At 40.9% G+C, this 23,718-nt stretch overlaps 3 protein-coding genes across 4 annotated transcripts in view; 1 reads left to right on the top strand and 2 right to left on the bottom strand.

Annotated features, from left to right (window-relative positions):
- Positions 1-691: 691 nt before the first annotated feature.
- On the bottom strand, positions 692-1,834 carry LOC109472248. Its single transcript, XM_019771888.1, has 2 exons — positions 1,354-1,834; positions 692-990 (listed from the first exon to the last, which is right to left on the bottom strand). The coding sequence occupies exons 1-2, from the start codon at positions 1,679-1,681 to the stop codon at positions 869-871; spliced, it is 450 nt and encodes a 149-aa protein (XP_019627447.1). The 5' UTR covers positions 1,682-1,834; the 3' UTR covers positions 692-868.
- A 171-nt stretch (positions 1,835-2,005) lies between these two features.
- On the top strand, positions 2,006-5,614 carry LOC109472247 (ribonuclease H2 subunit C-like). 2 transcript variants are annotated; one of them, XM_019771887.1, is made up of 5 exons: positions 2,006-2,307; positions 2,915-3,027; positions 4,335-4,454; positions 5,192-5,284; positions 5,321-5,614. In XM_019771887.1, exons 1-4 carry the CDS (start codon positions 2,160-2,162, stop codon positions 5,267-5,269), a joined length of 459 nt encoding a protein of 152 aa, XP_019627446.1. In that variant the 5' UTR covers positions 2,006-2,159; the 3' UTR covers positions 5,270-5,284; positions 5,321-5,614. The 2 variants fall into 2 exon arrangements, with proteins under 2 accessions (XP_019627446.1, XP_019627445.1); XM_019771886.1 differs by having other exon boundaries at positions 2,008-2,307; positions 5,192-5,614.
- A 340-nt stretch (positions 5,615-5,954) lies between these two features.
- Positions 5,955-23,718, bottom strand: part of LOC109472245 (probable 2-oxoglutarate dehydrogenase E1 component DHKTD1, mitochondrial) — a 25,762-nt gene continuing 7,998 nt past the window's right edge. Inside the window, exons 13-26 of the mRNA XM_019771882.1 lie at positions 21,692-21,809; positions 20,872-21,043; positions 20,598-20,659; positions 20,211-20,331; positions 18,491-18,630; positions 17,924-18,080; positions 10,730-10,830; positions 9,330-9,431; positions 8,272-8,334; positions 8,002-8,084; positions 7,650-7,749; positions 7,447-7,510; positions 6,709-6,794; positions 5,955-6,296 (exon numbers count right to left, since the gene is read on the bottom strand). Of these exons, the coding sequence (XP_019627441.1) occupies positions 6,195-6,296; positions 6,709-6,794; positions 7,447-7,510; positions 7,650-7,749; positions 8,002-8,084; positions 8,272-8,334; positions 9,330-9,431; positions 10,730-10,830; positions 17,924-18,080; positions 18,491-18,630; positions 20,211-20,331; positions 20,598-20,659; positions 20,872-21,043; positions 21,692-21,809 (1,471 nt within the window). The 3' untranslated portion in view covers positions 5,955-6,194. The remainder of the gene's footprint in view (positions 6,297-6,708; positions 6,795-7,446; positions 7,511-7,649; positions 7,750-8,001; positions 8,085-8,271; positions 8,335-9,329; positions 9,432-10,729; positions 10,831-17,923; positions 18,081-18,490; positions 18,631-20,210; positions 20,332-20,597; positions 20,660-20,871; positions 21,044-21,691; positions 21,810-23,718) is intronic.

The raw sequence follows: 23,718 nt of genomic DNA, 5'->3' as shown, positions 1-23,718 counted from the left end.
TTATACCGGCTATACAGATACAGATACAGATTTCCATGAGGACAGCCTAACTAACACGAGTCAGCCTGGCTAGGTCGAATAAAATTACTGATACTGTTTCCTTAAAATTATTGTTGATTTGTAGGGGCAAATTCCTATGAGATATAAAATACTTTTTGTCAGAGCAACACAATAAAGTTTTCTGTTCATTTACTATTACATGTAACGTTAACTATATTTCATGGTATTTAACGTTATGATCTATTTACCATCAGTAGCCTTACTAGAGCTGTGTACCTAAACAAATTTTAGGTACAGGTACAGGTACAGGTACACAGGTTTAGGTACAGGTCCGGACCTGAACCTGTACCTGAACAATTCGACCAATTTATATGCTCTTCTGAACTCCTTCAATAACAAAAAAAAACATAAATAAACTTGATAGTTAAGGTTTATTCTTTGTTTATGGCGAATGCTCAGATAAAATATAGGCTATATATATGTTTTTGTTTTCATGAACACACTGTCCTTACACAGGGACCCATTGTTAACCAGCTATTTACACATTTGAGGTCACAAATAGGCATAACATTGGTGTGAAATTGTTTAGGTACAGTACCGGTACTGAGGGATTAGGTATTTTGGACCTGTACCTAATCAATTTTACCGGTACAGTATCGGTACTGCGTACCGGTACACAGCTCTAAGCCTTACACATCTGGGCATTTATGTTTGCCTCTGCATTCATGGATCACAGTTGAAGCCTTTTATATTGGGTGTCAATCCAAGTGATATTCACAGAAGAAATGTTTGGATATGTCATCTGCTTTCACTTACAGTCACTGCAAGGTATATGTAGATAACCAAAGGTATCCCCTATGTACGGTCTTCATGTTGTCCCCTTGTTATGTTCTGCATGTTTTTCGTCCACACTGGCATCACTGTTCATATTAGTGTTCCACCAATCTTTGACCTTCCGCTTGAATATTCGAACCCTATTTGGATTGATATCTGTAAAAAGAGGGTACAAGTTTGCAGTTTAAAAGTCAAAATTGCAATAAGCTACAAACAGTTTATACTGGTCCTGTCATTATTCCTTCAATAATGTTATATTAGCAAAAATGTACGCAATTTTTATATTATATCCAGGGCCAATCGGTGGTAACGGTATCAAATATACATGGCTTTCTTCTATTCTGCCATCAGTTGTGTATAATATTGAAGACATTCAATTACCAACCTCTAACAACTGCACAACTGTGTAAAGAGTTCCACCGTGTATCATGATGGGCCAAGATATTACTTGGAAATCCGTAATAGTAAGTTGATCTAGCCAAATTATACAGATCAAAAGAATGTATCTTCAACACTTACCTGACGGTTTGTACCCTTCGAAAGTGAACGTCCCTACAACTGTCTTCTTCTCCCACGTGTGATCGGGAGTCATGGCGAATGAAGTCGACACGCTCTCGTCAGATATCGGTTTGTCGTCTCTGTGATAGTACCAGTGCACGCCAGCGGCGACACACAGCGTCCACACACCCAGGGCATACGCCTTGGAGAATTTCGAAGCCAACAGGGAGGCCTTGTCCGGACTGGGACCTCTCCCACGGACAGCGTCCGCCAGGCTCGAGAAAAATCCCTTTTTGCTGTCCTTCTTTGGCGGCGCATTCTTCATCCAATGCCACTTGTCGTCGGCCATACCGGTCAACAGTTTATCTTCTCCAGTTAGCAGCTAACGATTGCGATTACACGTGAAGGTCGAAGGCACTAAGGTTCACATGTTTTTCCTCACCGCCATTGCAAGGACTAGACCATTGTGTACAAGGTAAGTCTGAAGAAATTAAGGTCAAAGATAGTTTTCAAACGAAAGATACAGTACTCTTTATTACAGTTATATGAAAATAATTATATAGTAATCACTAAGTTACCATCCAGTCCATATGAAATCTGTGTTAGTGAACAGTCGTTACGATACAAGATTGGATCCCCTCCTACAGCGTAATGGTTTTAACCATCCCTTTAGTGCCCTTTGACCTAAATAAACGCGGGAAATCTTCAGTGTTTTGTGAGGCATCAGCTCTTAGCTCCCGCAAAGAACTATCTGTCTTGTTCATGAAGTGAACTTGAGTCGCGTATCACATCACTAGCAGCAGTTAGAACAGTCTGTAGCCACCAGCATGTCTGTGGAAGTTGATCTGAGCGGGGTGAGTGGCGAGACAGCGGCGGCGGCGAAGCTGCACCTCCTCCCGTGCGAGGTGGAGCACACCGGCCCCGCGCAGGTAACCCGCTTCTTCACGCCGGGCGTCAGGGACAGCGGGCAAGGAGGTGAGAAATACTAAATCTCCAAGCAGATTCGGTGGGGCAAGGGGACTTAATATGTTGGCCGCCTGTAGCGCCCGCCTGTATCCATATTTGGCCGCCTGTATCCAACGTTCGCTCCAAGTCCCCTTGCCCCACCGAATCTGCTTGGAGATCAAGTGCTTCATTCTTATCAGGAACCCATATCTGTACAAACTGGTCTCTGTCAGGGCACTTTCTTCAGTTGACATTCTGACCCCCCCCCCCATCTACCATAAAGGCTGGCAAAAGGCTGAAAATATTCAAATTTATAAGTTATTATATCTGATAAATTTGATATATATGATAAACTTGGTATGTATGATATAGGATACTGCCCCACATAATAGTTAGCATATTTGCATATACTGGGCATGTAAAAGCACTGCAGAAATAAGCCCCAAGTTGAGTCCTTTTCTGGATGGTACCCACACTACTCATGTGACTTTATTGCACTTTCAGTAGAAATATTCTATCAACAATTGACTTTATAAAATCAGTTTTTCTAGCCTTAAACCTGCATTGGGTATCTTTAATAGGTTTGAAATAAAAGTAAATTCTTCTGCAACTGACACAACCTTTTTACTTCATGAAGCGCTTCAGGCATCGTTTCGTGGACGGGAGCTGAGAGGAGAAAACGTTGCCCTGCCAGACGGTTACACGGGATTAGTTCTGAAGGAAAAGCACAAGGCAGTGTCAGACGAGGAGGTGAGGTCACAAATTATGTCACTATTGTTTCATCCTCACCTAATTGATAATGATAACAGCATATTTCTATAGCAAACTAGAGTTCCACGATCTCATACCTTCGCCAAATGATGTTAGCTTTTATGATTAAGAAATTATATTAATCCCCCTAATTATGCAAATAAGATCCTCATTTGTATGAATTATATCTGTTGATCATATTCTCCACCAAAAGACAGTCTTATCTTAACAAAGAATGCCATGATGAAATTTTCTCATAAATTATGCAAATGAGGTGCTTTTTTGAATAAGTTATGTTTAATTATGTTCATCTTAACTTAACTTTCAAACACCCCAAGTATAAAATTCCAGGCAGTTACCACTATGCAATTATAATATTTTCTCATTAATTATGCAAATTAAGTCTTCATTTGCATAATCGATATCTGCCTGTGTTTCTCTCATTCTTAATAAGATATGTCACAAGCTTGAACTTCCTATTATGGAATGCAGCTGATAAATAGAATTTCCTCATTAATTATGCAAATTACATCCATATTTGCATAATTGTAATATCATTATGTCAAGCATCACTCAAGCTACCTACATACCAAAAATCACGATGATCCATCCATCGGTTCTTGAGTTATCCCCCTTTAAACATTTGTCCATTAAACCCCCCTGCAGTTCTAGAGCAAGCAACTAGGGGGCTCAAACTCATGTCACTTTATCCCCAGCACAAGAGCTATCTACCCTCTAAATTTCGTCACCCTAGCATGTCTGGATCTTGAGATATCAAAACCGGAAGTTCTGCTGCAGTACCATGACAAGCCGCCAGGTGGCCCAAAATCTAATCATTTTGAGGTCTCATCAAGACCTACCCACCTACCAAGTATCAAGACAATCCATCAAGACCTTCTCAAGTTATCGTGTTGACAGACAGACAGACACACACACACACACACACATACACGAACGCCCCTGAAAACATAACCTTCTTGGCGAAGGTAATTATACTGGGCCGTATTTTTTATCAGTTCTGGGCTTAGTGTAGAAGAGTGTGTAGAAAAAGAATGCCTAGAAAATAAAGTGTAGAAAAAACTCTTAATCAGGCTAGCCTATCAATAGCTAGCCTTTGTCATTAGCATAGTTTTTGACAGTTGAATAAGTCAGTTTGCAGTTTATACTGTACATGCACATTGTGATGCGTGTTAGTAATATAGCAATGTTGAAGGTCTCTGAGACATGAAATAAAATACATCTGGACCATGCATGCACAGTCCAAACTGTTTACTGGCCTATTTTTCCCATCCATTGTCTTGTATCAGGCCAGAGTATTCCATGCAGCCCAGAAGTTCCAGGAGTTTACCTACTGGAACATGGAGACCCCTCCCAGTAAGAACGATGGCCTTCAGAAGGCCTTGCACTGGCTGGAGATCACCAAGGCAGTAAGTTTGTTTGCATGTTTGTTTGTTTAAAAAGTTAAAGAGCCTTCCCTCCTTAAGTGACTAGTCATAGGGTGGCGCCCATCTCTGTTTTCAATAGACCTGGGCCACACAACAGTGTAATCACTACAGCAGGAGGCATAGTGTTGTGTGTAACTCCCATACTATTTCCCAAATGCTGAGTGCTAAGCAGAGAAAGCAGTATGTAACGTTACCATTTTCAAAGTGGTATGACTCGGCCGGGGATTGAACTCATGACCTACGGAATGCTGAATTTATTTGTTTGAACCTTTGTTTGTTTATTGATGAGAAGCTCAAACTTGCATGCAGGCCACTTTTTACTGACATCATCAGACAAAATATAACAAATGCACATATTACATGTTTAACGGCCTACTAAATCTATAAACGAAGAGTAAGTATTCTTACACCCACATCATGGCTTGTCCTAGGTAGATTGGCGAGGTTGGCCATAGGCGTGAATGTTTCCTTCAGGCCTGCGCAGAGGTTTTATTTAAAGTGAAGACCGATGTGCACAGAACCAGCTCCACTTTAAGCTCAAGGTTCGTCTACCGTGGCCTAATGAGCTAGGACGGCGGCAGGGAGGTGGCCATGGTATCACAGAAACACACATAAGGCAGACAAAGTTTGCATATGGTCGTTAGGAGTCTGCTGGTAAGGGTTCTAATACATGTGCATGTATAATTATTTATACGTTGCATTGTTTTTTTCCTTTACAGATTCATTCACCAGTGGACAAGAACATCAGCCAAAATGGGTCACACACCAGAGTAAAAGTTGAAGATTCATCACCATAGTAGTTGTTCATGTCAGTTCTTCTAATCTAAAGGAACATCATACATGTATCAACAAAAGTGTCTTTTTCAAGTTCTTGAACTATTTTTTCACTTTCAAAACCTGTTTCCACATTTATCAGACTTGATTACATGGTTTACAGACATAAAAAGTTAAGGCAAGTGATCTACATTGAAAACTTCTACCATTTTTACTTTTGTCTATTAGAAGGTGGTCACTGGCTCTAGAACAGAAACAAAAACATGTAACGCCTTTCTTGTTTTGTAATTCTGACAACATGTAAGTAGGGCATGCATTGTAAATAATAAATCAGATGAAAGAGATAAGTATGTTCTTTTTCAGTGTTTCATACTGTAGATGTATGTAACTAGAAGCTTATGATACCCAAACTATGCAAGTCAATGTGATAGTTATACTAAGCCCAAAAGAAAGTATTCATTTGTCTTTTAGACTTCCATCAATATTACTGATAACTAAAATGCGACTATCCAAGACAAATTTTTGTGTTGCTACATTTAATACATGGCAACATATCACATTATCCCTTGTGATGTAGCTTTTTGAGCTTATGTCACAAAAACATTAAAATTTATATTGTAGAGTTGGGAGGTAAGAAATTTCTTTAAATTTATTCATTGATTTCAAGATAAAATAATACATGCACAGTAACATTCTCTTAACCTTAACAATTTTTGAACATATGCTTCCTTTTTGGAAAACTTAAATCTCTTTTCCCAAGTTTGACATAATAGTGTTCTAAGACAAACACTATGAATGGGGATGTTTTTGTGATATGAAGCATCTGATGTGATAAAACCTAATGATACACTATACTAGCTTGAAATCTTGCTATGTTAAGGCATCTGATGAGGTAAAACAAGACCTAATAATACACTAGTCTATACAATGTAGCTGCTTGAAATCCTGCTATGCGAAGGCATCTGTGATGACTTGCTTGGCCTCCGCCTGGTGGACCTCCCCCACTCCCACTGCAGGGGTTGCCAGGGTGCCACGCCCTGCATACTTCAGCTAGCAAACAAAACGTTCAATATTTTAGAAACTGTTATTAGCCTCTCGGCAATAACAGTTTCTGGAATGATCTGATGAGTTGTGTTTCATGTAAGCAATACATACAAGTGCACACCAATATGAAATTGCTTTTAACAATTGCATAATTGATGCATGATATAGCAACGTAAGATAGTCACTTGAATCATGAAAACTTAAATTTATATTTCATTTTGATAAAAAAGTCTTGGGTCCATTAATTTTCATATTACCCCTTTGCCTTGATATGTAAGTCAGTAGTATGCTTACATAGTAACAATCATCACAAATTACCCCTTAGAATGTTTTTTTTCTCAAACTTACACTTTTCTGTGATGTCTCAATGACCATTTTCATTAATGTTGTTGAAAAGTGTGTCTGCATAGATAGTTACCTTGCATGCTAAAAGATTTTCGAATCTTGGGTGAATGAATGACCATGCACCCATGTTCCTATGCTCTTCTTGACTCCAAATGAATTCTGTGAATGAAAAAAACAACAGTGCATGTCACATACTGGTAATAAAAACTTGTGCAACTTTCTTTGTGGCATGCAACAGGTTTATTTCCATGCATTGCCCATCTACACGTGAGCATCAAAGTGCAGTCTCCTTTGCAGACTTGTATGGGGTGGCGGCATTTTTTTTTTTGGTGAGTGATGCGAGTTATGCCTCGGAGAGAATGGTTTCGCCCCATTCTCTCCCCAACAAAACTCCCTTGGCGGCAAAGCATAACTTGTGTCGCTCACCAAAAAAAACAACTAACGCCGCTGCTACAAAGTTCACATAGTGCACGCACCTGATCTTCACCTCTAGTTTGTTTCAAAAACAAAATGCTGCTTCAACAGTTTCTGGGCAGGAGGCCAGGACTTCAATTTAGGCTACGTTAATGCAACTTCCACTTATTGTTTGTTTTGGTTGGTGAGGGCAAACCGAACTGTTGAAAATGTAAGGCAAATATTTTCTGGATCCTGAGTTTAAAGTGAAGGGCACAAGATTACTGCATGTTTTAAAACTCAGCTATGGTGGATGCATGGCCTTTGAGTTTGAAACATTTGGCCTTTAAGTTGAAACATTTGGCCTATATGATATTTGATGGGAGAAATTACAAATTTAAAGCTTTGTTGATCTTACCTGTAGCTTTGGAGTATTTCTTCATTTCTTCCCTGATGGCCTCCATTGGAAATGGACAGAGTTCCTGTATTACAGGAGAAGAAAGAATCAATAGACTGGGTTTATTTCCGTCGCTCTGTTCCACTTAAAATGTTTTATATCTGTATGTTACTATGATACTACAACATATACAATATTGATAAATTTCCACATGTTGAATCTACCTCTATTCTGATGATTGCCACCTCAGCAGCACCTCTGGCCTCCCTCTCTTTAGCCAAGCCGTAGTAGTGCTTACCGCTACAGAACACCACCCTGGTCACTCTGAAAACAGGAGACAAGACAACATTGATTTGTCACGAAGAAATCATGAAATATAAAATCTTTATTTGTCAGTTGCTGTGCATAATTCTTGATTATGTGTAAAAGGTGATACATGTATTGACCAGCGAAAACGTGACAAAAGAAAAAGACATTTGGAATTGACATGCCAGCAACTGAAAATTATACGATGAATGTGTGTCTGGCTGTGTCAGAGGGCCTTTAAATAAACTACTCCTCCTATGACTGCTTTACCTTGTTGGGTCTGCTCCTTGGTCTCCTAATACAGGTTTAAAGAAAGTGCCAGGTGCCATGTCTTCTAGTGTGGAAGTAGCAGCCTGCAAAATCATTTCAGAATAAGCATGGACATACATGCAAGAACAATCATATATTATCCAAACCGCAGTGATTTTCAAACAATGGAAGCATTCTGACAGTTACATAAAGTAACATTTATAATACACACTTTACAATAATCCTATACATGTACAGACTGTACATTAAGAAAAAAGGATGTTAACTTACTGGAAGTCTGAGAAGTATCTTGGGCCCAACAACTACCAAAGGCTTTCTGAAGTTTCTCACCATCTGTGTATTGGCAAAATAGCTATGGTAAGGATCACTACATCATCAGGGATGGGAAATGACATGTCTAGAATTTACATCACATCAAGTATTTAGCCTTTTGGCTCATCTACGCAGTGAGTTATTGACTTAGTAACAAGGAGCAGGAAAGACTGATTGAAAGAGTACAACGGAGAGCACTCCGGATCATCTCACTGGGGGGAAGACGTGAGGTGCCTCCTCTGCCAACGCTGAAGGAAAGGCGAGAGGTGGCGGCAGTGAAACTACTTAAGAACATGCTGGACGAGGGTCACCCCCTCCATGACCTGGTTCCGTCGGCCAGGACAACGGCCACTGGGAGGACCTTAAGAAATGGAACTGCACTCACAGTACCAGCAGCCCACACAAAAAGACTGAAAAACTCTTTCCTACATAAGGCAATATGCCTGTACAATGAATCCTTGCAGTAATGACTTTTCAAGGCTCTCTGGACTTCACTTCAGTGCCCATGTGTGGCTTTGTAACATGTTTGTCAGCGTGTCTGTATATGTATAATTTGTAATGTAAATGTGTATTTGTATTTGCTTTGTACAAAATTGTAAAAATCAGTGTAATTCAGCTTGGTTGACTTTATTAATAAAACCTGAAACTCAACAGGATTTAAAGGTTGCATATGGATTAGTTGTTTCAGAATGATGTTAATTGTTGTTACATTTCAACACAGTATTAGTATTGTATAGCATAAAGAAAGACAGTACTGTCAGTGTTTTAGTGATCCAACAATGTGTGAAGCTAGCCTGGTTAGCACTGGCTGGCTTAAGGGTGTTTTACTGGCCCCAGATCTTTTTCTGGCAGCTTACATTTTGTGACCTTTGTGGCCTTTTTGATAGTGATAACTGCCTTCTTGTTGTACATGTAATTGAAACAAACATCATATGATTCATAAGGATTTCTCCAAAATTCTCCAGCACTGTAGAGATACCAGGAAGGAGCATGGTTTAAAGCACAAGTATCCTTACCTGTCTCCTGATCAGGTGGAAGTACTGTGCAGGTGTGGTGGGGTTCACCAGCTGCATGTTGACGTTATCCCCGTCCACTCCATCCTCCTTACTGTCACACAACTGGGAAGGGGGCACAATGCAAGCAATATCTGTTTTTGTTTACATCACATATTCATTCTTTCCTAGAAGTATTGCAGAGTGGAACTCGCTGTCACCAAGTACAGTAGGGGCATTATCATTAGATGGCTTTAAACAATGTTTAGAGTTAGATGTTCAAGGATTAGGTGTAACAAGTCGTTCGCTGTAATGTAGCCAGCTGCCGCCATGCCGCGTGTCTGCGAAGCTGGTGTGTTACACCGAAGGGCAGTTTTACTGGCTATACAGATACACATTGTACATGTACAGATACATACTTTCAAATTATTGGCAGGCAAATCAACCGTTGCCTGCTTAATGCCTACCACTAGCTGGCCGTAACATCATGGTGATCTCTCGTACAGGAGAGAAATACATACCAACAGACAGTACATAATGATGGCAACAATACAACACTGGGCCAACATTTGCCAGTTTCCTTCATGACATTTTTAAAAGAAGTTTTGTTCTGAATGCATATGGGGTACTGGTCCAGCTTTTTTTGTTTGACCTGTCCAGAGTTAAAAATTTATACCCAGTGCAACTTCTGGGGCCTGGGGTAATTCTATGCAATTTGTAATTGGCTAGTGACTGAATTTTTACTATACGTAATATACAATGTATTAGGTAGGGTTTATGAATTTACAGTAATGTGCAACAAGCACCAAGAATTTTGAGTAACTTATGCCCACACTGCTATGAGCTTAGTTGGGATTTTGTGAGACTTGACCCACTGTTTTGTTGTTTTACACCCGACTATTTGAGATAACACTAAATTTGGGTACACCAAGCTTCAGTCTTTAGTCCCCAGCAAAGTAAACAGGATCTTTCCCTTTGGAGGGAAACATAATTATATTTATTTGTTGACTAAAAAGCTTTTTTGTTGACTGTCTGTTAATCATTCATCAATCATCAAACACAAACACCTACACCTATTCAAATTTACGAGGGCGCCATTAAATGTGATATTAAACATAAGTAATATTTATGAATGTTGCATAAAGTGTAAAGTGCACTTCAAACTTTATTGTTCAATCAAACTTGCAGTTTTTACCGGGACTGAACTGCCTTGATTTTACAGTGCTCTTTACAGGGTTGCCGTTATAAATCAGATGGCACCCAGGCTACGTAAATCACTGAGTGTAATTGATTAAAATACATTGTATAAACAGCATAAAACAATATATCATTATGCAAGAGTATAAAAATTTGTTGGCATCAACAATAACGAATGTAAGCATAGAGTTTTGCAGGCATCACATGGATGAATATGAAATACGAACCTGTAGCCACCTCTCTATCCTGCAGGAGGAGTGCTCTGGTCCGGCCCCGTCCATGCCATGTGGGAGAAGGATGGTCAACCCACTCTGCAGCAGCCACTTTGCTGGACAAACAAGACAGGCACATTTAATTAGTACACATATGTTTGTGAAACTGTGTAATTTTTTTGTGTTATGTCATTCTGTACTGTATGTGATTTCGTCATACAGTGCATGTATGTTTGTATTGTACAGTCTGTTATTCATGCTTTGTATACCCAGCATTGCCTGAAAAGCTGGTTTTTATCTACCCGAGTGTTACTGCTGACAAAATAAAAAAACTGAAACTGCTACAAGAAGAAAGACATCCTCACTTCTCCCATGCCTTTTTTTCCCTTTAGCTAAACGTTGGTATAGTTTGAATAAAATATACTATTTAATTTAAGCTCTTTTCAGAAGTAGAATGGACAACACTTATACATGTTTGTAGTTGCGACCTTAAGTATGTTTGTGTATTTAAAGTGAAGGTTATTCTTAATTACTTCTTAAAAGGTTCCTATTTTGGGATTTGTGTAAACAGAATAATGGACATTGAGAATAACCAATGACATTACACAGATAACCAAATACTTAACTGTGAAGAATAGTTTCCTACAAAAACTTCACAAGGCTAAGGCCATGTTGATTTGATTATATGGATGACATCCGCGCGCGCATGAATTTTCGGCCGTTTCCAAAAAAAAAAGTTTTCAACCATACTGTAAATCGTACAAAACAGTTGCAAAATGAGCAAAAATATACCATAAATTACAAAAAAAATTAATAAAAACTATACCAATGTCGTAGAATGCCAAAATCAAACGAAAAAAGACGAAATTGTAAAGAAATGAACTTGAAGACTAGATTATTCACCAAACCATATTCTGTGCCATTTGTTCAACCCTCATGACCACGTAGATTTCATAATGAAAAGAACTTTTTTTTTTGCAAAACTTTTTTTTTATTCGCACGCGCGCATCAGTTTTGGGGCTCCCGGAAGATGTCATCCATATAATCAAATCAACATGGCCTAAGTTAGAGAAACATGGCCTACTATCCATGAATCATTTTGCTATAATTATGATTCAAAATCTATTTGTATTCAATTTCATACATTGTAAATATCAGGAGAATGATCTTTTACGCTCTAACTAGACAAGTCAAATAGAGTAGCACAATGTGCCACCATCAACATCCACATCTCTTCCACTTCTCGGATGTCCTACAGAGCATTACCAGAGCTTTAATGGTGACATTAGCACATTCCGGTTCCCATGTATTCCTTTGTTATGACGTTGGTGATGGTCATTGTCAAGACGGAAGAAATTACAACTCAGCCTGGTAAGAGCAGAGCAAACCGGTGCTCAGCCTTCCTTGGAACTACACGGAAACTCCCTCCTACACTTTTCCATGGCTACCTTCCAGGTGAATTATCACCCATTAGCAAGGTAAACAAGCACCAGCCAGGTTATGTGGTACTGGTCACATAGCCACTTGTTGTGGGGATATAAAGCAAAGGAAATATGCTAAGTTAAACTCAAACAAGCGGTGCAACTGTGGGGACACAACAGGTGGAGACAAGGGCCAGCTAGGGACATCAGCAAGACAAAAGGTTCACCACTAGAGTGCAAGACAGGTTTCTTTTGCTGGGTTTCTGAATGTCTTTTAGCACATTGTAAGACACTGGGCAGGACTTTTTTATGAAGACAAGGAGCAGACTAGGTAAGCTCCCATCTTTTGTGTTTTTTGTCATACAAGACTACGAGAGCAGAGAAGGAAAGGTACCAGTCATAAGGAGAGTACATGGATCCAGTCAAAGTTTGAGATACTGAGAAAGTTCATACAAGCAAGGAACAGTTTTCCAAAGGGGTACAGTCACTAGTTCAAGACACACAAACATGTCTTCATGCCTGAAAATTGCAAACTTTTCCTACATGTACAATGACTCCATCAGAAACACATCTGAGGCGTGCCACGGAAGGTTAGAATGGACAGATGAACTCTACTTGGACATGCAGGCCAGAATACTGCTGCTCGTGTTTGTGAACGGCCCCATTTGCCTGATCACACTAATTGGGAACAGCCTGGTCATTCTAGCCGTTGCCGTCACGAGAAAGCTGCAAGTCGCCACAAACTTTTACATCGTCAGCCTGTCAGTGGCAGACATGATCATTGGCGTGATCGCAGGAACGTTCCACATCTTTTCCACGCTCCACGGGCATCCGCTTGTGACCGAGGACTATGGAAACTGCCTCTTCTACTGGATCACGCTGATCAGTATCTTCTGTGCCTCTGTCTTTAACCTTCTCGCCCTGTCCATTGACCGGTACGTAGCCGTCATGAAGCCGCTGCACTACCACACCATCATGACCTGGAAGGCGAGGACAGGACTGCTGGTCCTGGTGTGGCTGCTGGCCTGTTGCGCCGGCATGTCGCAGCTGCTCAACCTCTGCTACCCGCTGCAGTTTCTGAAGACGGGGGAGTGCAACGTCATGGACATATTCAACCACTACAACATCGGCCACTTCTTCATCACCCCAGTCTTCATCTCTCTGGTGTGCATCATCGTCATGTACAGTCTGGTTTTCCGGGCGGCCCGGAGGCAGACACAGAGGATCTCGGCCGTGCAGCCGATGATGACCACTGAGCAACGGAGGCAGAACGTGTTCCTCGGCACCCTGAAAGCCGTCAAAACTCTCAGCATCATCCTGGGCTGCCTGCTGGTGTGCTGGCTGCCGATGATACTGATAATGTGGCTCACGATCATCACCGGAAAGATAGGCTTGGATTCGAGGACATTCTTTGGCTTGGTGTACATGTTGCCTTTCACAAATTCTGCTGTAAACCCTATCGTGTATGCATACAGGGACAAGGCATTCAGAAAGGCGTTTTACAGCATGTTTTGCAAGATTTGTAGAAAGGAGGGACAGGGCAGCAACACGGCTGTTCGCAGGCATGGGTCCAGAGCATCAAGGAATACAGTGGGACACATATCGCAAATTGAGCTGTCTACTATTAGTTCCAGGGGAAATTTGTACCGGTAACTCACATTGACCGAAGGCTAGCCAACTTACCAGAAAATCAGACTTTGAAGTTGGTATGTCTGACAACACTAATCATAATGCACTATAGTTAACTGACTGCAATGAAATGTACACCATTGCCATGACATAGTAGTGTAAACTACTGCACCTGTATGTATTAGTATTGACGTTCATTTTACATTTATGTATGTATATCAAAGGTACTTGAAATATCAATCACAAGACTCAATCCCTTATAACTACAGACAGTCATAAAGATGAAGTAATTTCTTTTGTCGGATATGACTATTGGTAGCATATGAGATACCATTACTAAATTTCTGATTACAGAATTTGCTTTTGATCTTTCATGATGACAACATTTAGTATTAAATTGTATTTCAATTCATATGTAAATGCTGCTTTAATCTTTTGGATGTCAGCTATGTGTAGCTATAAGTAGCTCTGTGTAGATTGCTGTTGTTTAATTTTGAATTGAATTTACAAAGCCGCATCAAAATTGAAAACAGTTTGCAAGTGTGCGTCAGAAGTGTATGAAACATACAATGTAGTTGTGTAATATGTACCCTGTGGACAAAACCTGCTGATGTAAAAGTCATCAGGAGAGCTACTGGCGATTCCTGTGTTTACTTTCCTCCTACAGCAGATGGGGAAATGGTCGGCCATTAGGCCTGCCTGTGTCAACATCCTTTAGTGGGAGGGTGGGTGTTGACATAATCATCAGGTAGGAAAACAAATGACGTGAACTGTTACGTGAAATCACGTAGTACACACAAAACACAGACACAAAACACTGCTGACAAGCAACATGGAAGACTTGCATAACATTGCAACAACTGCAAGTGACTTTAGGTTCATTGCTCTTTGCTTTGATTATCATATTTTGATTTTTACATACAAAAAGAATTGAAATTGAAAATTGAAATTGAAAATTGAAATATACCTGTTTCCCATAAGGACACTTCATCATTAGTCACCATCAGTCTACTGTATTGGCCGCATTCTCTTTTTAGCGAACGCCCACGAAAGCCCAAAAATTGTCGCACGAATCTTAAAATTTTTTGTGTGGTCATGTCCAGAGTGTGCTCGCGGGTGTCCATGCCAAGTTTGAATCGAATCCATCGAGCCGAACTTAAATAAATCGAAATTTACTGGTTTTTTTCTCTTCTTGGCGAACGCCCACTTTACTTCCGGGTTCGCTGCGAACGCCCACTACTCTTTGCAAAATTTCGGCCCTCGCGCAACGCCGGCAAAATCCACCACCACAAATATGTTCCTATATGCCTCCCCTGAAGTTCTGACAAGTTTCCGTGCTTTACGTGCTTTTAAAGTACCCATTTTTTTTACAAAATATGCGCTGCGACGTGCTCGCCGCCTCGGCGTATACGTTTCACCTGGTCACATGACTTGCGGTCGGGGACTGTTCGATAATTTCATGATCAGCGGGAGGGAGGACAGGAAGGGCAGAAAAACGCAATCTACCGCACAAAAGGGGCAGAATTTCGTGTTTGTAAGATCAAACATAAATGATTTCCTTTCTTACATAATTTTCACCTCGGTTCTAGTAGTGACACCGCCGGCGACAATTACCATGTTGTAAAATTGTTCTGCTGAACTATAGACAGACGCAACGTTACAGTACGGAGGGGGCCCTAAATTTTTGTCGGCGCCGCTCGCCACGTTCGTTGTAAACCACGTCCGCGCTGATTGACCGCCCCATCAGTGAGCAACAAATGATCGAGGCGGAGAAGTTCGACCGGGCGGGGAATTTTAATGTGCTACCGTATTTAAAATTTGACACCGAACCCAAAACAACAACGAGACTGCTGAGACGCGAGCGAAAGAGTTTTTGAAAAATATCTCGTTTAGTAAACTACTGCTCATGTCACAAAATCAAAGGAATAAAAACTTTGCAGCATTGAATGCTTCTGGCCGCTTGCTTCCCACGTTGTGTTGTCAAGACGACGGCACGTCCTGGTCAGACAAAGCGGCGTCACGCCCACAGCAGCACGCACATGGGCCCCACCCACCGGCGGGCAGCAAAGGATTTCAAAGACTTCGCCCAAAAAACCCTATCATTGTAAGGCCATGCCTTGTACATCTACCCATCATTTTAACGTAATACTGGCTGGTATAGTCCCGCTACAAAATAATTTTCTGCGGCATTTGTTTATATTTAAATAGATTTGTGATACGTAGTAAAATGATGTGTGTCATTTCAACCTTTGTAACGGCATGGCTATAACATTTGTTGAAGATTTCTGTGTTTAACTATAGCCGAAAGTGCATCAGAACTGACCATCAGTTGAAGCGCAACTGTCATGTTATACTAGTAACGTTATTCACTACGTTACGACGACTTGCGGACCATTTTAAATCTTACCATCTTACCACTCATAAATCTATTTAATAGAATTTCGTTCATACTTACGGGGGTATTTATTTTCGGCCGGGGTTCCACTGAGATATCGGCGGCTGGCTGGCGACCATCCCGTCAGCTTGACCGAGCACCGCGACGTGAGTGACCTACATTATCTTACCTTGCATCTTCTCGTTTTACCGCAACTTCGTGTCAATATCGACGATACACACATGAAATACGTTCATTTATTAAAGTTTAACTTTATTTTCACGCGTCAACATTATCATCCGACATTTTATGTACGAATCGATGTAGTGCAATTCTCCTTGCCGGTTTTCGCTATATTCGTCGGTAGTCGTTGGATTTGTCGGGGAAAACCTCAAATAAGGTACTTTTTGTATTTTGAAAAGTTTTCAAAAGTGCGTACTTTATTCGGCGGTGTCACTACTAGAACCGAGGTGAAAATTATGTAAGAAAGGAAATCATTTATGTTTTGTGCGGTAGATTGCGTTTTTCTGCAACCCTTCCTCCCTCCCGCTGATCATGAAATTACCGAACAGTCCCCGACCGCAAGTCATGTGACCAGGTGAAACGTATACGCCGAGGCGGCGAGCTCGTCGCAGCGCATATTTTGTCAAAAAATGGGTACTTTAAAAGCACGTAAAGCACGGAAACTTGTCAGAAATTCAGGGGAGGCATATAGGAACATATTTGTGGTGGTGGATTTTGCCGGCGTTGCGCGAGGGCCGAAATTTTGCAAAGAGTAGTGGGCGTTCGCAGCGAACCCGGAAGTAAAGTGGGCGTTCGCCAAGAAGAGAAAAAAACCAGTAAATTTCGATTTATTTAAGTTCGGCTCGATGGATTCGATTCAAACTTGGCATGGACACCCGCGAGCACACTCTGGACATGACCACACAAAAAATTTTAAGATTCGTGCGACAATTTTTGGGCTTTCGTGGGCGTTCGCTAAAAAGAGAAACCCGTATTGGCGGTCAGGGTTACTGACCCTTACGGGGTGACATACCCTTTCGTTAGCTCAGTACAGGATGGGGTGTGCCTACTAGTATGTGCCTACAGATGGTAAAGGTCCCTAAAAGTCGTTTTTTTAAGGACATAGTGGCAGTGGCTGTATATAGAACATGGTACATGTATTGGAAGGCAGAGCTCATCTTTCTCTTTCCCTCACCTTTTACCTCAGGTACTATTTTGCACCAGGGATAGCCTGGGCGTCATCCATTTTGTCACAGGCATCCTTGCACTCATTTTTTTTCTGGTAAGTGCAAGAAGCTCTGTTACAACATGGATGGCATGCAGAATACACCAAGGATACATGAAGAAGAAAAAGGACACCTAAAGCATGCCCGTAGCCAGGATTTTGAATGGGGGGGTTCTTCCCACTGCTCGGGGGGCGGCGAGGCGAGCGCCAAAGGTGCAAGGTTCCTAGGGGGGTCCAGGGGCATGCTCCCCCGGAAAATTTTGAAAAATGAACCTTCTAAAATGGCATTTCGTGCATTTTCAAGAGAATTTCCAAGAAAAAATCAGAGATAGATTTTTATTCAATGACAAAGGGAGCAGTTTTTCTACAAAAAATGTGGACCAAAAAGTGGACCTTTACATTATGTGGACCAAAAAGTGGACCTTTACATAAAAAGTGGACCAAAAAGTGGACCTTTGAGCCTTGTGGGGGGAACCCCCCTGGCTACGGGCATGTAAAGATAAAGAAATGTGAATCTACACATAATACATTCATTGAAAAGTTGAAATTTTACGTACTTTCTCCAGAGGACACAAAGGTGTCGATGATGACCTGAGCACCGTTGAAGAAGTCTCCAAACTGAGCCTCCCAGATGATCAGGTTCTGGGGACTCTCAATGCTCATGCCATACTCAAACCCAAGCACTGCCTCTTCTGACAGACAGCTGTTGGCCACCTACAGAAAGGTGTGAACATGTTAGATAAAATTTGGTCGAAGTTTCTAGATACACATGAAAGCAATTTCAAAGCTTTAAACAACACTTTACCTGAGTAGTTACATGTGCAAAGATTAGGTGTGGCAGTTAATTCAATGTTCACCAGTTGCCGCTGTGCTACATGCTGTGAAGCTGGTGTGCTACACCTAAGGCAAAGGGCACTTATACTGGGTATACAGGTACAGATACAATGGTCTTATTGTGCAGACAGGTTGTCACTATAGACAGGGTTCTTAATGCTTACATGTAAGTCATGATCATTGGGATAAATTATCTAAATCATGGTCACACTGGCCTGGTAGTCCTTATGTATGCAGAAGTGACCACTTGTACAAGTTTGAATGTTTTGCCTTCACATATAAGACATCACCTCCAGATATCCAGACTGGTTGTCTGAGATGTCGTTGAGTGGAATGTGCATCCTGTCGTCGTCCTGGTCTATCAGCATGAAGTGTCGGTGGCTGAAGGTTCCCCTGCCAACATCCTGGCCACTGATGCGCACGTTAAACCCTTCAAGAGAGAAGGACTTAGTTAATATCAAAAGATTCAGAATAAAAAAAATTATAGCTTCAGCCACTATCAAATCAAATCAAATCAAATCTTTATTAAACATCAACATGGCAGACGTGCCGAAGTACTTCGGGCACATCTGAATTACATTGACATTTTACACGCTTAAAAACTACATCATCATTTAAAAATCGACATCATTAAGAATACATAGATTAAAATAGTAACATTTTCAGTTTAAAATACAACATATATAATATATATACAATACACATTTACAGGTCTTTGATAGCTCTGACAATGAATGAGTTTTTATGTCTGTCCGTTCTGCTTAGTGGGAGTTTACACTGATTGCTGTGATAGTTCTTCCTGAGATTGTACGCATTTTCCTCTCTTGGTGGGATAAAGTCATTGCAGGGGTGTGAAGGATCCTTTAGTATTCGTTTTAGTTCACTCAGTGATGCCTCCCTCCTCCTGGACTTGAGAGTGGGCAAGTAACCGTGTGGAACTCCGCAGATCCTGAGGCACAGCTTCTGGATCCTTTCCACCTCGTCTGACAGACAGCGCGGAAGACCGGCCCATACGGGGGACCCATACTCTAACACAGGTCGGATGAAGGACTTGTAGATTTGCAGTAGCACTTCCGTTGGGAGGGCAGCGCGCCTGGCTACGCGCAGGTAGTGTATGCGCGGCTGGACCTTTGCTAGCATGTACTCCACATGAGGTCCCCACTTCAGGTCGTTGCTGACCACAATTCCAAGGAGCTTGAAGGAGGTCACTCTCTCAACGGACTCACCATTCAAGGTAAGTGGAGGGGGTACTACAGGGCTGCGGCGACAACTGATGACCATATCTTTGGTCTTTTTTGCATTGGCACTCATGCAGAAAGAGTTTGCCAGAACGCTATGAGAGTTTTGTGGATGGTAGCTGCCTCCAGGCATCTTTTCCCTTCCAACTTCCTGGCCACTGATACGCACATTAAATCATTCAAGAGAGAAGGGCTCTGAGTTAATGCCAACAGATTTAGAGTTGAACGTTAAGAGCTAGAGCTACAGACATTACATTGTAGAGTGGATTAATTCCTTAAGCCAACCAACATCTATCACACTGCAGTCATTCCTCATTGAGGCATAGAGAGCAGACCCATCTTTGGTTCTGAACATGATTAACACACATTAAAACAGACCTGTCCTTGGTGCTGAACACCATCCACACACCTTGGGACAGACCTGTCCTTGGTACTGAACACCATCCACACACTTTAGACCAGACCTGTCCTTGGTGCTAAACACCATCCACACACCTTGGGACAGGCCTGTCCTTGGTGCTGAACACCATCCAAACCCATGGGGGCAGACCTGTCCTTGGTGTTGAACACCGTCCACACAGTCAAACACAACTGTCCTTGGTGCTGAACATACAAACACCCTTTTCCCTTGCATCCTAAAATGAATTTAATAGGAAACAGAAGGAAACAGAATAGGAGAGGCAGGCCTGAAGGCCCTGTTGAAAGGGATCAATACCAAATCCTTTCTTTCCTTGCAGAGGTATATTGTAGCATCTATAACTACAGTATTTACCTTGATATAACAGAGATCCCACAGCAAGTGCTTCTGCTGTAGCCCAGTCCAGACCTGTTCCCACCTCCATCTTCTTCTTACGGACATCGACCAGTGTTTTCTGTAGGTGTGGGTGCACTGCCTACAAGAGAGTTAGAGAGGTTATTGTGTTAGCTTTTTTTCACCCAAAACTGCCTACAAGTGAGTTGGAGAGGTGAATGGGAGCTTTCTTTTCATTGCAAACATGCTAGATAGAGAATGCCTTGATATTTTCCTTCTAGTACTTTTAATCATCTTCTACCCAAACCTGCAACTGTAGGCATATGTTTTTTTTGTTTTTCTTCTGATATTCATTTGTGTATATATATATATATATTGACTAACACGTGATAAATGTTAGTAACTTACCAGGTCTGAGGGCACCTCCACTGATTTGGCACCAACATACTTCAAGAGGTTGGCATCAACACCTATAAAGCAATGAGAGGGTAAACAGAAAACAAATTTTGAATGTACTTCAACATCATGTTTGTTTGTTTGTGATTTTCTTTTTTTCTGAACTGCTAAAGAAAAATGTGACATTGGTTGACCAGCAGTATCATAGTGACTTTCACTGTAAATTACAGAGAAAAAAAGCAACTGTTGAAGACAAAGGGGAGGCTAACTTGAAAGGTAACCTTACCCGTATCCCATGTTGTTATCTGAGAGGAAGCTTGAACGAGTCCTGTCCATTGTTTCTGAAGGTGTCTGGCTTGTGGTGGGAAACTGTCCAGCCTGCTGAAGTGATCTCCAAGCTTTGCCATGCAGTCAGCATTGATCTTAGCTACATCTTCTTTTGTCAGCAAACCATCATTCTGCACAAAATAATGTTGACATAAGGCCACACCAATTTAATTTCTTGGTTAACGGATTCGCCGCTTCATTTTTTTCTGATTTGCAAATAAAAATAAAAATTCAGAATCAGCTGCAAAATGCTCATATTTTGCCCTGAACAGTTGAAAACAGTCCTTTCATCCTAGTTGTTACAGATATTCCATCTTTCAATGCAATGGTATCATTAAAAGTTTAAAATTCATTGTTGAAATTTTGAATCAGCCTGGTGTGTTGACTTCATGGCTCCTATCGTACCATTTTGGGCCATAATAGGATCCCTAGGCCTGTTTTTATTTTTATTTTTTTTTTCGACCGCCCGCTCCATTATTTTTGTAAAAAAATCCGTTAACCAAGAAATTAAATTGGTGTGGCCTAACAATCATTTCATGGCTATGTACATGTTTGTACAAGTAACAGATTGTATATCCTGTATATACACACATACGCACTGCACCTCAGTTTACTAGAAGACATCAACTACATTTATCTTTTTGAATTTGAATTTGACTATTGATATACTGTATCATTAACAAGTGTCTAACAGAATGTTTACAAAAAATGCAGTGAAGTGTTACATTTTTGAGTGTGGTATGCCAGGTACATGTTGATAAAATATACAGGATCATTACCACAAGTTGTTCAGCATAGACATCAGGAACACTCTTCCCCATGTCGTACCTCCCCCGGATCACTTTGTACATCACAGGCTGGGTAAAGGATGGGTCGTCCAACTCATTATGGCCCCATCTGTAGTAATACCACCAGTAATAAGCATTGAAGCCACATTATCATGATCACAACCTTGAAGTGCAATACTTGAAGTGGTTTTGAGTAATTTACCAGATATACAGGATTTTTTTTGTCTATGAAGAAGTTTTAAAGTGGTCAATGCGCAGCAAAATATTTTGACACCGGACAGGCCTATCCAGCCAAACCTCATTTGTTTATTTGTTTATAATCAAGGCAGTACCAATAAATATCAACCTTATTTAGCATACTGAATTAATATGATTCACCTCAGTTGTGAACGACTGCTTTACCACTACCGTTTACACTGAAGTAGCCATTTCTCTATTAATATTGGTTACAGGGCTAGGCAGCAGGAAGAAGGTTAGGCATTAGGCCATGTTGATTTGATTATATGGATGACATCCTCCGGGAGCCCCAAAACTGATGCGCGCGTGCGAATTAAAAAGAAAGTTCTTTTCATTATGAAATCTATGTGGTCATGAGGGTTGAGCAAATGGCACAGAATATGGTTTGGCGAATAATCTAGTCTCTAAGTTCATTTCTTTACAATTTCGTCTTTTTTCGTTTGATTTTGGCATTCTACGACATTGGTATAGTTTCTATTAATTTTTTTTGTAACTTATGGTATATTTTTGCTCGTTTTGCAACTGTTTTGTACGATTTACAGTATGGTTAAAGACTTTTTTTTTGGAAACGGCCGAAAATTCATGCGCGCGCGGATGTCATCCATATAATCAAATCAACATGGCCTTACAGTAACTGTTCCATCCACCCACCTCCTGAAACACAGCATGTCCACTATCACATCCCTGCGGAAGGTCTGTCTGTAGGACATGGCCAGCTTGGTAGCCTTGATGACTTCCTGCCAGAGTTAAACGAAAATCAATTCATGCTTGAAGAAAAATACATAACACGCACACGCACACTAACCAGTAACAATTCTGTGGTGCTGTTTAAGACAGTGCAGAGAAAATCAGAAGGTGGTTTTCCATTGAAAATCTTGTCAAAGGTGTATCAGCTGCTGTAACTAACCTCTGGGTAGTCTCCATTGACATGTATTACTGCACAGTCAATCATTTTGGCAATGTCACTGCTGTAACGACTTGATCTGCAAAGTTACGTACGAGCAACAGTAAGTACATGTACCTCCTATAGAGAAATGATCTGAACGCTCAAAGCATATTAAAGGTCTTTAAATTTCAGCATTCTGATCATTGTATCTACAGAACCTATCATCCTGGTATTTCTTCTTACTAGGGTTCACTATCAGTGCACACCTTCTATTCATCATTCTATTCTACTCTATACTTCAATGCAGACTATATTACATATACAAGCAATGTATGTACATTGAAGCAGGATCCTTTCCTAATACTCCAAATATCTTACCAGTGGTACTACAGTATTTTCATGATGAATGTAAAATATGAAGAAGCCTGTTCAGTACATTGAATTATTAGTAAGTTGGAGGATGGAAAAAAAAAGTTGAAAAGGGAAAAAATGCCAAGCCTACCTCCCCCTTTCTGCACCAGTGGTGAAGCCCAGCTGATTGTTGGCGATGAGATGTACCGTGCCTCCCACGTGGAAATGAGGAAGATCCGCCAGACCCAGAGTTTCTGCTACGACACCCTGCAATACAACACACCAAGGATGGACTGAAACTTTTGTATAGTCTTAGCATACTATAGTCAATGTGATAGTGTAACTTACACAAGTAATAAGTGAAGCTTTAAAGCAGAAAGAAAAAGAAGCAGAGAACAGTAATGGCAGGAACTATCAGTACCAATAACAATGTTTTCTGACAGACATTCAAATCTGTATCTGACTTAGTGCTGAACTGGATATTGCTAAAATATTACATACCTGTGACTGGACTTCTCCTTGGTACTGAACTGACCATCGCTAT

This window comes from Branchiostoma belcheri, unplaced genomic scaffold (genome assembly GCF_001625305.1).
Source record: "Branchiostoma belcheri isolate BF01 breed outbred unplaced genomic scaffold, Haploidv18h27 scaffold27, whole genome shotgun sequence".
NCBI lineage: Eukaryota > Metazoa > Chordata > Leptocardii > Amphioxiformes > Branchiostomatidae > Branchiostoma > Branchiostoma belcheri.
Note: the sequence above shows the minus strand (reverse complement) of the source record. Positions and strands in the feature narration are given on the sequence as shown.